The sequence below is a fragment of the Gossypium raimondii genome, chromosome 13 (genome assembly GCF_025698545.1).
Source record: "Gossypium raimondii isolate GPD5lz chromosome 13, ASM2569854v1, whole genome shotgun sequence".
Classification (NCBI taxonomy): domain Eukaryota; kingdom Viridiplantae; phylum Streptophyta; class Magnoliopsida; order Malvales; family Malvaceae; genus Gossypium; species Gossypium raimondii.
The window spans coordinates 32,590,713-32,607,285 of NC_068577.1; the positions used below are offsets into that span (position 1 = coordinate 32,590,713).

The 16,573-nt window shown below is 37.1% G+C and overlaps 1 protein-coding gene across 1 annotated transcript; it reads right to left on the reverse strand.

Annotated features, from left to right (window-relative positions):
* Positions 1-636: 636 nt before the first annotated feature.
* Positions 637-3,779, reverse strand: LOC105781525 (uncharacterized). Its single transcript, XM_012606057.2, has 3 exons — positions 2,151-3,779; positions 1,390-2,088; positions 637-1,269 (listed from the first exon to the last, which is right to left on the reverse strand). The coding sequence occupies exons 1-3, from the start codon at positions 3,777-3,779 to the stop codon at positions 637-639; spliced, it is 2,961 nt and encodes a 986-aa protein (XP_012461511.2).
* Positions 3,780-16,573: the final 12,794 nt, after the last annotated feature.

Below are 16,573 nucleotides of genomic sequence, written 5' to 3' on the forward strand. Positions count from 1 at the left end.
AGAGTTTCTAAAATTATAACAGGGAAACTGATCTGTGGCTGAGTATGAAAGAGAATTTGCTCTATTTAATAAGTATGCTCAAGAGGTTGTACCGATAGTAGTCAAGATGTGTACCCATTTTGAGTGGAGATTGAATGAAAATATCTAAATATTAGTATGAAATCTGGAATTAAAGGAGTTTTTGGTTTTATCTAAATGAGCACAAAAGATAGAAGATATATATAATGAGAAAAAGTAAACTAAATCAAAATCTCGAGACTTTGACATATAGAAACTAATCAGATCATTTCTGACTCCTCCACCAAAAAAGTAATGAGCTAATAATAGTCGTGTGACTTGTACAGCAGAGTTTTCAGAGAAATATAAGCCAGGATCTAGTAAACTGAGATCACTGACTACACTAGTAACTAGTGTTGGTAGTGTTTGATGTGGGAGTAAATTGGTTTGTCATCATTGTGGAAAAACGCTCTGAGGTGAGTGTCAGTTAAATGGTGGAACTTGTATTTTGTATGGTTCTAAAGAATATTGGAAACAAGATTACCCAAGGCAAGCAGATCGAAGCAAAGAATAGAGTGTGAAACTTGCAGCGACTCAACTTTTTTTTTTTGATGAAAGACCTGAGGGTCAAAACTTCAATTACTTAATAGCATCATTCAACACAATTGCATGGATACACGCAGGGTAATCCATATTAAAAGCCATACAACAATTATTAGTCCTAGCCCAAGTACAAAGGGCATCCGCAGCTTTATTACAGCTGCGCGGTGCCCAACAAAAATAAAACTGATTTAGGAAAAGCGACTGCTTCTTAATATCCCGCAAACGGTGGCCCGCCATTGTCAGATCTTCCTGTCTCTTGTTGAAACGATTAAAAAGACTAGCACAATCAGATTCCAACTCCACATTTTTCCAATTATTAGACCGAGCAAAATTAATGCTTTCTTCCATAGCCTGCATTTCAGCCCACTCAATATGCATTTCTTTATTAACAAAACCCGTCCGCCCGCCAAGAACAAAACCATCAGCATCCCTAGCAACCAAGCCGTAGAACGCCTTCTTATCATAAACAGAGGCATCAAAGTTAATTTTTATCATCCCCCGATGCGGTTTTTTCCAAGCTTTTTTCTCAGGTTTTCTCGGGAGCAGCGGATCCTCCAAGAAATTAAAAATCCGGAACTCCTTGCTTAATGCCGTAGCCCGATCCCAGGTCACTTTAGCATCTTCCTCGACACCCCTGAAGATTTTATTATTTCTGCTATTCCACACGTTCTAGAGGACAAAAATAAAGTCCGAGAGAGCTTTGATATCCAGAATTCTCGTAGCGCCTTCAATCCAGTCAATACAATTAATATAGTTCCCATCCAAGAGCTTATTATCAAGCCCACCAACCTCCAGAACCTTACGAGCCATCGGACAGTCTTTCAGCGCGTGAATGAGTGTTTCCTTATCTTTACCACATCTCGGGAAAGTATCGTTGAAACCACTCCTGAAACTAGAAATTTTTTCATAAGTTGGCAGGATGTTATGGCCAAGTCTCCAGCAAAAAATGCGGATTTTCGGGAGAGTTTTAAGCCTCCAAATAATTCTCCAGAAGATCCTATGAGGACCGAAACCAATTTGTTTGAGGAGCAGCCACGAGTACGCTAATTTCGAGGTGAACACCCCGTGAGGATTATGGAACCAAATACGTCGATCCTCCGGAGCATCATGCAGAATGGGACAATTGCAAATTTGGTCCCCCAACAAATCCCCATAAATAGCCATCACCCTATCCTTATCCCACCCGTCATGGCTTTCATTAAACAGGTCCCTCACAATGCTTTCCTTGACCAAGCTCTTGTCAATGCATATGGACTCGCCCGACAAACCTCTAAAACCCCAGTTATCCTGCCAAATTCGGATACTCTTACCATTGCCGACAGTCCACCCGAAGCCCTCGTTGAGAAGCTTAGAGGCCTGATATATACTTTGCCACGTAAAAGAGGGGTTATACGTACGTTTAGGGCAAAGAACGTTGCCATTCACAAAGTACTTAGCACTCAAAACCTTATAGCAGAGAGTATCCTTATACTGAATGAGGCGCCACACCTGCCTACCCAAAAGAGCCACATTAAAAAAGCTTAAATCCCTAAAACCCAGGCCGCCCATACCTTTGGGATGACACAACCGATCCCAGGCCAGCATGCTCCAACCTCTATTCCTCTCCCCCCACCCCACCACACCCGGCGCACCATGGAATGGATCTCCTCAATCACGCCTTTAGGAGCCAAAAAGACCGAGAAAGCATAAGAAGGGATAGCTTGAATGATAGACTTAATAAAAATCTCTTTGCCACCCTTAGATAAAAGCCGCTTTGACCAACTGTTAATTCTACTCGCAACACAGTCCACGGTATTCCGAAACAAGCTAGATTTCTTTCTAGTTGCCGGGATAGGAAGACCTAAGTAGCCATCCAGCTTATCAACAACTTTCATCTTCAGCAGATCCCCCAATAACTCATGTTGGAAAGCAGGAGTCTTGGGGCTAAAGTACACCATCGACTTCTCCAAGTTGATACTTTGGCTCGACATCCTTGAGAAATTATTCAGCAATGTTAAGAAAACTTCCACTTCTTTACGTTGGTTCCTGACAAACAAAAGGGCATCATCAGCGAAAAATAAGTGGTTAATTCTAGGGCCATCCTTGCAAACACGGATACCCTTAATCTCATTGTTAACTTGAGCTTTCAGCAACATGTGAGAGAAAGCATCCATGCAAAAAAGAAATAAGTAGGGGGATAAGGGATCTCCTTGACGAAGACCCCTTTCCGGAATAATAGTGTCTGTTAAACTCATGCTACACTTTACTCTATACTGCACCGTACAAACACAACTCATAATCTTTTTAATCCAATCATTAGAGAAGCCCATTTTAAACATCACTTTTTCCAGGAAACTCCACTCCACCCGGTCGTAAGCCATGCTCATGTCGAGCTTTATCACGCAGCCCTTATTGGAGCCATTTTTTGAACTGCGAAGGTAATGCATAAGCTCATGAGCGACCAAGACATTGTCATGAATCATCCTACCAGGGACAAAGGCACTCTGATTTTGGGTGATACACTGGGGGAGCACCACTTTAAGACGGTTTGCCAGAGTTTTCGAAATAATCTTATAAATGACCCTGCACAAACTTATAGGACGAAAGTTAGACATCTCACTAGGGTTTTTTATCTTAGGAATCAGAATCAACAAAGTATCATTTAAGTAATCCACATTCTTCTTGCCATTGAGGATATCACTACACGTCTTAAAAACATCACTTCCCACAACCGCCCAGTGCTCTTTGAAAAAACTCCCGGACAGCCCGTCAATCCCCGGAGCTTTGCGGGGATCCATTTGCTTAAAAGTCGCCATGATCTCCTCGTCGGAGAACTCTCTGTTTAAAAAGCAGTTCATGTTGTCAGAAATGCAAACCGGGATAAAGTTAAGGCCAACATCCTCATTAGGATCAATCGAGGTTTTGAACAGGTTATGGAAATAACTCCAAACAATATGGCAAATATCCTTCTTGTCCTCCTGCCACGTGCCATGCATGTCTTTAAGCTTATCAATGGAATTTTTCTTTTTACGACCCGTCGCCGGCATGTGAAAATACCGAGTATTCCTATCGCCTTCTCTAAGCCACTGATTACGGGCCCTTTGCGCCCAGTATTTCTCTTCCGTATCGTACCACTGGCCAAGCTGGTCCCGAGACTTCTTCAAGAGGCGTGACGACTCAACACTGATAGGCCCATCCATAACCTTCCCAATCTTCTTTTCCAGCCTATTGATATCAATTTTCATCCTTTTTATACCTTCTATGCTGCCACGGTCCTAGCTCCTTGCAAACCATATCCATTTTGCTTAACATATCACTGTTCTTGTCATCCCAAATATGTTTAATAAGATCCCTAGCTTCTTGCTTTTTGGCCCAACAAGCGTCATACCTGAAGCGTAAACTGTGGTTGCAACTCTCCTCTTTCGGTTTGTTACCAATCGTGTTGAGTAAAATAGCCTCATGGTCAGATTTAGACTGATGAACCACTCTAGTATTAATAAAGGGGAAATTAACAATCATATCCTCCGATATAAGAAACCTATCCAGTCTCTCCTTTACCAAGTTTGGACCCTCTCTATTATTAGACCATGTGAACCAACCATTGGTAGGCTTAACATCGATCAAAGCCAACTCATCTAGAATGTCTCTAAACTCATCCATAGACCTCATTGACTTTCTACGGCCCCCATCTTTCTCAGCATTATTAAGAATAGCGTTGAAGTCACCTCCCACAATCTATCCTTCCTTAACCGTACTCTTGACCCTCCTTAACATGTCCTACGACAAATGCTTCCAGGTTTGGTCAGCCTGGCCATAGAAGCCCGTAAACCGGATCACCTCACCATCTTGCGTCGAAACAAGGGAATCAATATGATAGTTGGAAAAATTTTGCACATCGACCGTGACACCCTCCCTCCACAGTAACGCAAGCCCACCGCTTTTGCCATCTGAGTTAACCGCCAGACAACCTTCCAACCTACACCTGGAATGAATACGAGAGAAACCATTAGAGTGGATTTTTGTTTCGCAAAGAAAAACCACATCCGGGGTATTAGCAACAAGCAGTTTCTTCAACTCACGAACTGTCGCAGGGTTTCCAACCCCACGACAGTTCCAACAAAGAATCTTCATGGTTCTTGGCAGGGCTGGATTCCAGCCGCCGCCTTAAAATGTGAAACAGTATCTAATATTCTTCTCTTTACAACTTTTTCTGGGCTTTCATCCAAATTTTCGCCGTTTGATACCCTTTATCTTTTTTGTTTGCTTTTAGACCTTCCCATCCCATCCCTCATTGTCTTGAGACTCCTTCTATCCAGGGAGGAGATAGATGGGGACTCCTCAACACAAAGTCTCTCCATTCCTTTTTGTTTGAGCAACCCACTTTCGTCTCTTGAATTGGTGTGACTTTCTTCCTTATCCGCATTAATATTATCCTTTGACTTGACCAGTTCCACCCCATTTCTTCTCATTCGCCTATCTTGATTTGGATTAACTATGGGTACCCTCAGCCACCCTCTATACTGATGATTTAATCCATTCTGCGCTACTCCCTCCTTGTTACTTTCACAGGTTCTAAAAGAGTGTCCTATCAACCCACAGGTATAATAGAAATCCGGTAACCTCTCATACTTTATCACCCCTATTGTTTCCATCCCTTCATTATCAATTAATTTTACCACTCTCCTCAGGGGTTTTAAGATGTTGATCATAACTTTGAGCCTCATAAATTCTGTCCAGCCTCCATCTCGATCCTTCTAGTCGATAGCCATCAGTTCACCTATGGCATTCCCAATGTTTAGGCCGTTTGCCTATCCATAACTTCAATGGGAAGACTGTAGACACGTAACCAAAAAGGTGACAAACAGAATTCATAGGAATCAAAATTTTTTCCTTTCTCAAAAGGCACCATTACGAACAGACATCTATCGAATAGCCACGACATGAGGTTCAGAATGCGGCTCCTATCTTCCAGGCATCCAAATTTGACAATAATAACTCCTTCCTTTAAGGCAACAAAATCAACTTCCTTTTTCGTATACCACAGAGACTTAAAAACTCTATACATTGCCTCCCTGTTTGGTTGTTCTCTTGCCATAATCTTGCCCACTGCCCATGATTCAAAGCCTTGGGTCCTTTTATCATCACTAGTACTAACAACCTGGACGAATTCTTTTTCCGAGAATTTTAGCCTCTCCAGTAAATCGTTTATCTCCTCCGTGGATGTAATCACTTCATTTTCCAATCTTTCCTCCATCAAAAACCTCCTGAAAATCAGGAAAGAACCAAAAGGTGAAAGCACCACGATAGAAAAAAAACGCACCTTAACACAGGGAAAACCAAACTCAAAACAAAAAAATAAAAATAGACAAAGAAGGCAGATACAGATCGCCAACAAATCAAAAAGAGAGAAAAAATAATCCTAAAGACAAAACAATACACAAAGATAAAAAACCGAGAAACTTATGCGATACAAGCCATTATGCGTAAAGAATACACAAAGATAAAAAGAGTATATTGGTAAAGTCATCTGAATATGATGAGAGGGTAAAGAATCTGTTGGGTCAGTAAGATATAGAAAATAATTCGTGCATTATGCGTTAACTAAAAATAAGAGACTATAAATCTCTTGCTAATCTGATACTACTATTATTCAATGAATTTCATATCATTTTTTGTATAGATTGGTCATTTGAGCATAATGCAGTGCTTAACTATAGGTAGAAACGGATTGTACTAAGGTGTCAAAATAATGAACCAACTAATAATAAAGCTAATAGAATCTACTATGTGTTCAATATCATTTTTGCAATATCGGTTCGAGAATTGATTGGGAAAATATGTGGAACGTATTTAGTATCATTATAAAACTTAGTGTATTAAGTACTTAGATAGAACAAGAATCGTCTTTTAGTAAAAAATTATTGATGTGCTTTCCAAAAAATTTCCAGGCTTATCATCTGATAAAAAAGTTGAATTTTGATTTTGAAAGGACATCCAAAACCGCCCTGATTTTGATTGCACCATACAGACTAGTAACAACTGAGTTGAAATAGATACAAGTTTAGCCACAAAGAACTATTAGACTGAGAATTTGTTTGATCAAGTGTATCACCTTGATAGGCTCTTTTTTTGTTGAGAAAAAGAAAGAAGGAATCCAAAGTTTGTGTTTTGACTACAAACAGTTGATTATATTCATCATGAAGAATAATTATCAATTGTTTGGAGTTGACGACTTGATTGAACAGTTAAAAGATACTATAATGATTTAAAAAATTGACCTTTGACTAGATTATTATCAGCTCAGAACTATGGACCATATGTATTGAAGACTACTTTTCATACATGATACAAACATCATGAGTTTCTGCTAATACTGTTTGGGTTAATGAATCTGAAGGACAGAGCTTCTTAGCCCTATCGAGATGAATTTTTATTGTATTTATAGATGACATTTTAATCTAATCGAGAAATGAAACTGAACATATTCTGTATTAAGAACAGTGTTACAAGTTATTCGACGAAAATAAATGTATTCAAAGTACAGTAAATATGAGATTCTGGCTTTGAGATCTAGAAAATCTTAGGATACGTAATTTTCAGATACATGTAGTCATTTTGAACTAAATTAAGATTTCAACAATTGAGAATTAGAAACCTCTGGAAAATGAGATTAAAGAGTGTGGTTTTCCTAAATTGGTTGAATATTGCAAACTTTTTTATAAAACCTTTTTAATGGTAGCTTTATCGATAGAGAAATTATTGTCGAAAATGTTATGTTCATTTAGTTAGATATTTTCCAATAGTTGAAAGAGAATATGTCACATCCCAAATTTGGGTCTAGAAGTTTCGAGGGTAAAATGAGAATTTTGGCTCAGAATAGGTTCAGAAATTTTGAATTGTGGTAACCCAAAATTGTTTTTTACTATGGTTTTGGAATTTTATTTTCGAAGCTCCATTCATTTAATTTTGATTGCCAAACTTCAATCCTATTAGTTCTACCATCATCTTAACATTAAACCTCCAAAAATTCCAAAAAAAAAACCATAAAAAAACACCACTGATTTTGTTATTGCTCAACTTTTGGGATTTTATATTTTTAATTAAACGATCGTTCCTCCTTTAGCCAAGGTAATGGTTCGATTTCTTATTAGTTTTTAATGTTATCTAGCCTTTAAAACTAAAATTTTATCCAGTAAATTAAGGGTTTTGAATAAATGTCAATAATTGGGTCGTTAATGGTGAAATTTAGGATTTTGTATAAAATCAATGTTTCAAAGTGATTTTCAACTTGTTTTAATGAAATTAGAAGGTTTCTAAACTTCCCCTAAAGTTTCGTCAAGAGATTCTAAGGTTTTAATAAGTTTTCATGGAAAATGGTTATTTTATGTCAAAATTTTGGAACCATGAATCTGTGTAATTTTGTGTAGTTTGAAGGTTGAGAACCATGTGTAGATGAATAATTAGATGATAGGAATCAATTTTAGGCAAGAGGAATGGGTAGAGATTGAGATATTGGAATTTCAAGTTTGTAAGTCAAAAGTTTCAGTTCCAAGAGGGAGGAAACTTAGGCTTGCATTTTTTTATAGTTTAAGTGAGTTTCTAGCTGTAAATTAATCATGTTTTTTGTGTATTTAATTGTGGTAAAGATACGAAATTGTTGGAGCCTTTGATGAGCAAGGCGAAAGGTAAGAAAAAGTCGGTTTAGACTTTCGACAACTAGGCAAAAGTAACGTTGAGTGATTGGAATCGCTGCTTGTAGACATGATTCATAGCGTTACTCGGGAGCTTAGGAGTAGCCTAAACCCCTGTCCGAAGTTCCAAGTGTAAGCTCTCTCGTACCTCTCATTAACTTATATGATATGTGATAAGATAATGTGGTTTGTGAACTATGATATGCTAATATCATATGAGACATATGCTTAAGATAGTGCTTGTGAAATAAGTTGATTGTGGGCATGTATACATGTCGAATGACAGTGATAAGGTTCTGTTAATAATGCAAATATGCAATGAAAAGTGTGCAGCAAATCGGTAAGGAATTATGTGGTTTATTTTGGATATTTTGGCCTTGTGACCTTATCAGACCGTTGGATATAGTTTTCATGCCATAGGATTTATGAATACTCACCTATATGTTGTGTTTTTGGGACATTGAGGCCCAAAATAGTTTTAAAGATATAAGGGAATGTGAGCTAAGCTCCATTCACTGGGATATGTTGGTGTGTTGGAGTTTGTTAGCTAAATGCTATGCTTTTGGGATATGTTCGGCTCTACTAGTCTTTGGTGTGTTGGAGATCCGTATATCTGATGTGTGGTGGTAGTGCCCACTTTTATGTTTCATAGCATCAAGTGTCAATTTATCATTAAGTGAAACATTATGACTTGTGATGTTTGCATGAAAAAATGACTATTAAATTAGATGAGCTATTAAATATTGCATGTATGTTATGGAATGTCATTATAGTAAACCATGTATGTGAATGTACCTTAGTCGTTTTCGTTGACATATGATTTCATGTATACTTAGTAGTTATTCCAATTATTCACTAAGCTTTGTAAACCGTTAGCATTTTTGGTGTGGGCGATATAGAAATCTAAGAAAATGGTCCAAGCTAGGCTAGTATTTAAGTAGGTGTTATCATCATCATTATTTTAAACTATGGGAATAAGGCAATGTGGTAGTTTTGCTGGTTGATTATTGCCATGACGTTTTGGATGTTTGCATGATTTTATTTCTTTTATGATTTATGGACATTGTTAATAGTCTATTGGTTTACTTGATTAGAAACATTGATGATGCTTTGAACTACATTTTTAAGGTCGATTTGATGATTGATTATTGAAGTTTATTGACATGTTGAAGCGGTATGTGCTTAATTGTGCTAAATGCCCAGGTTTGGTATTATTTTTGCTTCTAAGTAGAGGTATCGATAATTGGGCATAAGTATCAATACTTTTGAGCTAATTTGAATGTGCAGAAAAATAATAGCTCATTTTGGTATCGATACCAGTTCTCGAGTATCGATACTTAGGGTAAACATATAGATACTTTTTATATTGTATCAATAATTACTGAGTTTTAAATTTTCACCGAGAAATAGAATGCTAATTTGGTACTGATTTTATAAGGGGTATCGATACCATCTACAAGAAATGTCAATACTATCGAATGAGTATCCATACCTACGTGATATTTTAGAAACTTTTGCTAAATGGTCTTTAAGCATGCTTCTAACTCATGATATGATCGTTTGATGTATGTTAGATGAATTTTAACCTCGCCTAGGGTATTCTTGACTTGGAATCTCTATAAATGTTCAAATTTAAGGATGTTTGCATGCTAATAAGACGATATGTAATGTGTGATGTTGTGATAGTGTTATAGCGTCCTGTTATTTAGGCTTGGCGATGGGCTAGGTATAGGGTGTTACATTTGGTAGTATCAAAACTTAGGTTATCTAATACTCGGACCTAATTTATTGATGTGTGGACTAGGGTTGCGAAACCCATCTGTCCAAAATCCTCTGAATGATTGCATTGATTGAGATGTCTCTATTTGAATTGCATGAGTTTGTTTAAAATTGGGGTAGGAGTGGGAACACATTACCTTTATTCTAAAGTTTTCTTGCAAGAACATGACTTAGATCATTTCCCTGCCACTCACACCTTTCATTTGTTTGAGTATGTTAGATTATTAGATTTAATATGCCTCGTAGACGTGTAAATGTGAATGTGAATGCTCAAGAGGATGGTACATCCTCTGCACCTCTTGTGCCGCCTCATAAAGTGAATATACCTGATGAGGGTGTTGGCCCTCTGATGAAAGCTATGATTGGAGCATTTTGGAGGATTGTTGTTGCTAACCCTACTCTTAAACATGTTAATCGAGTATTGTCGCTTGAACGTTTACGAGTGTTAGGTGGTAAAGAGTTTTTTGGAGTAAAAGGGATCGATCTAACTGTAGCAGAGTACTAGTTGGAAGGAGTTGAAAGAATCCTCGAGCATATGTCCTATTCTAATGAGGAGAAGTTGGTCTGTATTGTGTCCTTACTCGACGGTGAGGCTCATCGTTGGTGGAATTTTATTAAGAGAGGTACTACCGTTGATTGTTTGACATAGGGATATTTTCTTGAGGTTTTTAAGGGGAAGTTTATAGGTGAGCAGTACATAGAAGGTCGTAAGCGTGAGTTCTTAGACTTGGTCTAAGGTAATTTGTCTGTGGTTGATTATGAGTCGGAGTTTGTGTGACTTAGTCAATCTACTCCTGAGATGGTTCTTTTTGAGAGGGACCATTATAAGAGATTTAGTTTTGGGCTTAATCATGAGATCCGGGTTTACTTGATAGCTCAAAATGCAGATTTGTTTGATGAGTTGGTTGAGAAAGCCAAGGTAGTTGATGAGACTTTGGTTGAGCCACCTCTATTTGTGGTAATTGAATCGGGTAAGAGGACTTCTGATGGTGCATTTGGACTACCGCCTAAGCAAAGGTGTGATAATCAGAGTTCTAGTAGAGGTGCGAGACGTGGGTTCTGACCGAGTCAATCAAAGTAGGAGAACAGTGTTGTGGTTAGTACTAGAGGTTCGGTGGGTGGTTCTGGATGGCCGCTTTGTGCACATTGTGAGCGTAGGTATCCTGGTGAGTGCCGCAAGTTGACAGATAGATGTTTTAAGCATGGCTCGAAGGAAGATATGTTGATAGATTGTCCAAATAGGGTTGAGGTTTCACAAACTCAGAGTTTCACACCTGCATCGACGCCTGTTAGACATCGTGTTCTTGGTAGAAGTAATGGAAGATTGGTTGGGCAGCGAGCTCTTGCTCATACTATTGCTACTTAGGTTGAGTTTGGTGGTCCAGCTCAAGTTTATATTGTTAGGGAGCCAGAGGATCAGAATTTGACTGATGTTATCCAGGTACTTTCACATTGCAGTCTATTTCATTATTCTGTTTGGTTGATTTTGGTTCTACCCATTTATATATCTTGAGTGAATTGGCATGTAAGTTAGGGATTCCTATAGAGACTATTGGTTTGGGTATGACTGTTATTAGCTCTTTTGGTGATAGTGTTGTGGTAAATCGAGTGTATTAAAGGTGTCCTCTTATGATTCCAGGGCATGTTTTCTTTGTAGATCTTATGGAGTTGTCTTTCTATAGTTTTGATGTGATTCTTTGTATAGTCTGGTTAACTGTATATAAGGTTAGGGTAGATTTTGAAACTAAATGAATTTTTGAGGAATAATGATGGTTTGGAAATTATTATTATTGGTGAAAGACCGAGATTTATGTCTAATGTGGTTTTAGCTTTAAAGGTTGAGAGGATGATGAGGAAGGTTATAAAGATTATTTAGCTTATATGATGAATTCAGTTAGCAAGGAATTGAGAGTTCAAGATATACGTACTGTTAAGGATTTTTCTTACGTGTTTCCTGAAAAGTTTTCTGGTTTGCCACCGAAACGTGAAGTAGAGTTTGGTATTGAGCTATATTCTGGTATTGCATCGATATTTATTACGCCCTACCATATGGTACCAATAGTGCTCAAGGAGTTAAAGATTCAGTTGCAAGAGTTGCTTGACAGAGGGTTTATTTGATTGAGTGTATCTCTGTAGGGTGCACCGGTTTTATTTGTAAAGAAGAAGGATGGTATGTTGCGGTTGTGTATCGACTATACACAGTTGAATAAGTTGACCACCATGAATAAGTATCATTTTCCTCAAATTGATGACTTATTTGATCAATTCAGAGGAGCGACGATATTTTTGAAGATTGATTTAAGATCTAGGTATTATCAATTGATGGTGAAGTAGTTTGGCATCTTGAAAACTGCTTTTAAGACTCGGTATGGGCATTATGAGTTTTTGGTCATTCTGTTTGGTTTAACTAATGCCCCCTACTGCGTTCATGGATTTGATGAACCATGTGTTTCACTCATACTTGGACCAATTTGTGGTTATCTTCATAGATGATATTTTTGTGTTCTCATTCTAAGGAGGATCGCAATGCACATTTGAGGATTGTTTTGCAGATTTTGTGGGATAAGCAGTTGTATGCGAAGTTGAGCAAGTGAAAATTTTAGTTAAAATAAGTGACGTTCTTAGGCCATGTTGTGTCTGCAGATGGAATCCATATAGATCTAAAGAAAATTGAAGCAATCTTAGAGTGGAAACCGCTTAGGATTGTTACTGAAGTTTGGAGTTTCTTGGTTTTAGTTGGCTATTATTATAGATTCGTTGAAGGGTTTTCCCTTATTGCTGCACCTTTAACGAAACTATTTCAGAAAAACGTGGTATTTGAATAGACTGTTGAAAGGCATAAAAATTTTGAACAACTTAAAGCAGTTTTGACTGAGGCACCTGTGTTGATTCAACTAGAGCCTGGAAAAGATTTTATGGTTTACACTGATGCTTCGTATTCGGGACTCGGTTGTGTGTTAATGCAAGAGGTCAAGGTTGTGGCATATGCTTTAAGGCAGTTGAAGACGCATGAGCATAATTATCCATCTTATGACTTGGAGTTAGCTGATATGGTATTCACACTTAAGATTTGGCACCATCATTTGTATGGTGAGAACTGTGTTATCTATATAGATTATAAGAGCCTTAAGTACCTCATCACCCAAAATGAGTTGAATTTAATGTAGAGGCATTGGATTGAACTTTTGAAATATTATGATTGTGTGATAAAGTATCATCCTGGCAAGGCCAATGTTATTGTTGATGCTTTGAGTAGGAAGTTGATGACAAAATTGAGAGTTATGTTTCCATGCTTAACTTTTAGCCAGTGATGGTGGTTTGTTAGATGAACTTCAAGTGAAGCCAGCTTTGTCTCGGTAAATTAAGGAGAAATAGCCGTTAGATGGGGATTGTTAAAGAGGATTCGACAGGTTGAGCAAGGTGTTAAGGGAGATTTTGATTTTGACAATGGAGGTATATTGAATTTTTGAGGTAGATTGTGTGTGCTGCATGATGTGGATTTGAGGCAAGTGATTCTTACCGAGACGCATAGTAGCCCTTACACTATGCATCTTGGTAGTGGTAAAATGTATCATGATCTTTGAGAGATTTATTGGTGGCCTAGCTTGAAGTGTGATGTTACAGATTTTGTGACTCGATGTTTTGTTTGTCAGAAGGTAAAGGCAGAGCATCAAGATCCTTCTGGCTTGTTGCAACCGACTGCGATTCCTGAATGGAAATGGGAAAGGATCACCATGGACTTTATCTCGAGTTTGTCTTTGACCCTAAAAAAGAAGGATTTAGTGTGAGTATTAGTTGGTCAGTCTTCGAAAGTGCACATTTCTTGGAAATGCGTACCAATAATTCCTTGTAGAAGATGGAAGAGTTGTATGTTGCTGAAATTGTACATCTTCATGGGGTTTCAGTTTCTATTATTTTAGATAGGGATCCGCATTTTACTTCTAGCTTTTGGAAAAGTTTACAAGAAGCTTTGGGATCGAAGCTTAGTTTCAATACAACTTATCATCCTCGAACAGATGGTCATGCAAAGAAGGTAATTCAAGTTTTAGAGGATATGTTACGAAGTTGTGTCCTCGAGTTTAGTGCTAGTTGGGAAAGGTATTTGCCCTTAGTAGAGTTTTCTTACAACAACAGTTTTCTGTTGAGTATTTGCATGACACCATTTGAAGCATTGGATGAGAAGTGAGTTGTTAGACTGGATTTGGTTCGTGAAACTGAAGAGAAAGTGAAATTGATTTGTGATCGATTGAAAGTAGCATCTGATAGGCAGAAATCTTATGTGGATTCGAAATGTCGAGATATCGAGCTTCAAGTCAGTGATAAGGTGTTCTTGAAAGTTTCACCGTGGAAGAAGGTTTTGAGATTTGGTAAGAATGGTAAATGGAGTCCAAGATACGTTGGATCATATAAAGTTGTTGAGAGGATTGGTTTGGCAGCTTATCGACTCAAGTTGCCACCAGAACTTCAGCGAATCCATGATGTGTTCCATGTTTCTATGTTACAGAAGTATCGTTCAAATCCGCCAGACATTGTGCCTGTGGAGGAGATTGAAGTTTGAACTAATCTCACTTATGAAGAAGAGCCGATTGAGATTTTGGCTCGGGAAGAGAAGGTTTTGCAAAATAAGAGAGTTCTGTTAGTTAAGGTTTTATGGCGCAACCACAAGACAGAAGAGGCTACTTGGGAAGTCGAAGATGCGATGAAACCACAATATCCTTATTTGTTTAGCTCAGGTAAATTTCGATGATGAAAATTTTTTTAGAGGGGGAAAGTTGTGGTTTTCTTGAATTAAGATTTCAATAATTGAGATTTAGAAACCTCTGGAAAATGACATTGAAGAGTGGGGTTTTCCTGAATCTGTTGAATATTGCAAATTTTTTTATAAAACCTTTTTAATAGCAACTTTACGTATAGAGAAATTGTTGCAGAAAATGCTTTATTCATTACGTTAGATATTTTCCAGTAAAGTTTCAAACAGTTGAAAGAGAATATGTCACATCCCAAAATTGGGTTTAGAAATTTTGAGGGTAAAATGAGAATTTTGACTTGAAAGAGGTTCGAAAATTAAATAATTTTCGACTATGGATTTTGGAAATTAAATAATTTTTTGAAAATAAGGTTGAAAAGATCTTTAATTTTAAAATAAGGATTGTTTCGAAAAAGGGTCAAAGTTAGGAGTGGTTCAAAAGTAAATAACCCAAAACTTTAAAATAAACCTAATATTTCCCCTCACCTACCGGAAACCTACGATAGTAGTAACACCCCAAAATAGGGCCTAGGACTTTTAGGGGTATTTTAGGAATTTTAGCTCTAGAGTGCTTAAATTTTGTAGCATTGTAAACCAAAGTTATATTTGACTATGGCATTATAACTGTTAAATCAATTTTTGAAAAAGTATTCTAGAAACCCTTAATTTTAGAAAAAGGACTAAATTACAACAAAGTCAAAATAGTAAGCATTTATGCTATAGTTTTACCAGCTTTTAAAATTCAATTTTAAAACCCCATTCTCAAGTTTATTTTCATGATAGGTTTCTCTAAACACCAAGCTTTCCATCCCTTTCTTTTTCCTTGCTATTTCAATTGATTTTTTATCCTCAAATCACAATAATTTGATTTCCTATCATTCCCAAGTCAATTACCTTTTTAAACCTCAAGGAAAACACCCAAAAATATCACCAATTTCATCATCTTCTCCAAATGTGGGTTTTCCAGATTTGCATTAAACTTGTTAAATCTTCCATCAAAGGTAATGTTTCAAATTCTTATGAGTTTTTCTTGATATCTAGTCCTTAAAACAGAATTGTTAGCCTTCAAATTGCATGTTTTAGATAAAAGCCAAAATTTTGGTCGTTAATGGTGGATTTCAGATTTCTGAGTAAAAATGTGATTTCAAAGTGTTTTTATATTAGTTTTAATATGATTAAGAGGTTTTTAAACTTACACTAAAGTTTCATCAAAGATTTCTCATGTTTTAATGAATTTTGTGAAAATTAATGAAAAATGTCAAAAAATGTCGATACCATGAACTGAGCATTTTAGTGTAGTTTAAAGGTTGAGGATTAGGTGTAGATGACTAATTAGATGAACGAAATTCATTTTAGGCGAAAGGGTTAAGCGTAGATCAAGTTATGAGCATTTTAAGGTTGTTATGTTAAAGGTTTAGGTTACATGAGAACTTAGAATAGGTTGATGTTTTATTTGGTTTAAGTGAGTCCTTGGCTACTATCTGATTGTGAGTTTTGTATGGCTATTATGTATAAAGCCTCGGATTTATTGGAGCCTTTTACAAGTTAAAGGAAGATCTAGTTTGAGCTTTCAACTTCTCGACGAAAGCATAGTGGTAAGTGTTTGGAATCACTGCTCGTATACAATAGTCATGTGTTATTTTGGGAATTTAGTAGTAGCCTTAACCCCTACTCTAGATTCCGAGTGTAAGTTTTCTTGTACATATATTCATTTTTTGGTTTTGTGCTTATAAGAATATGAAATTGTGCATAATGATAAGAAGTTCATATATGTGAG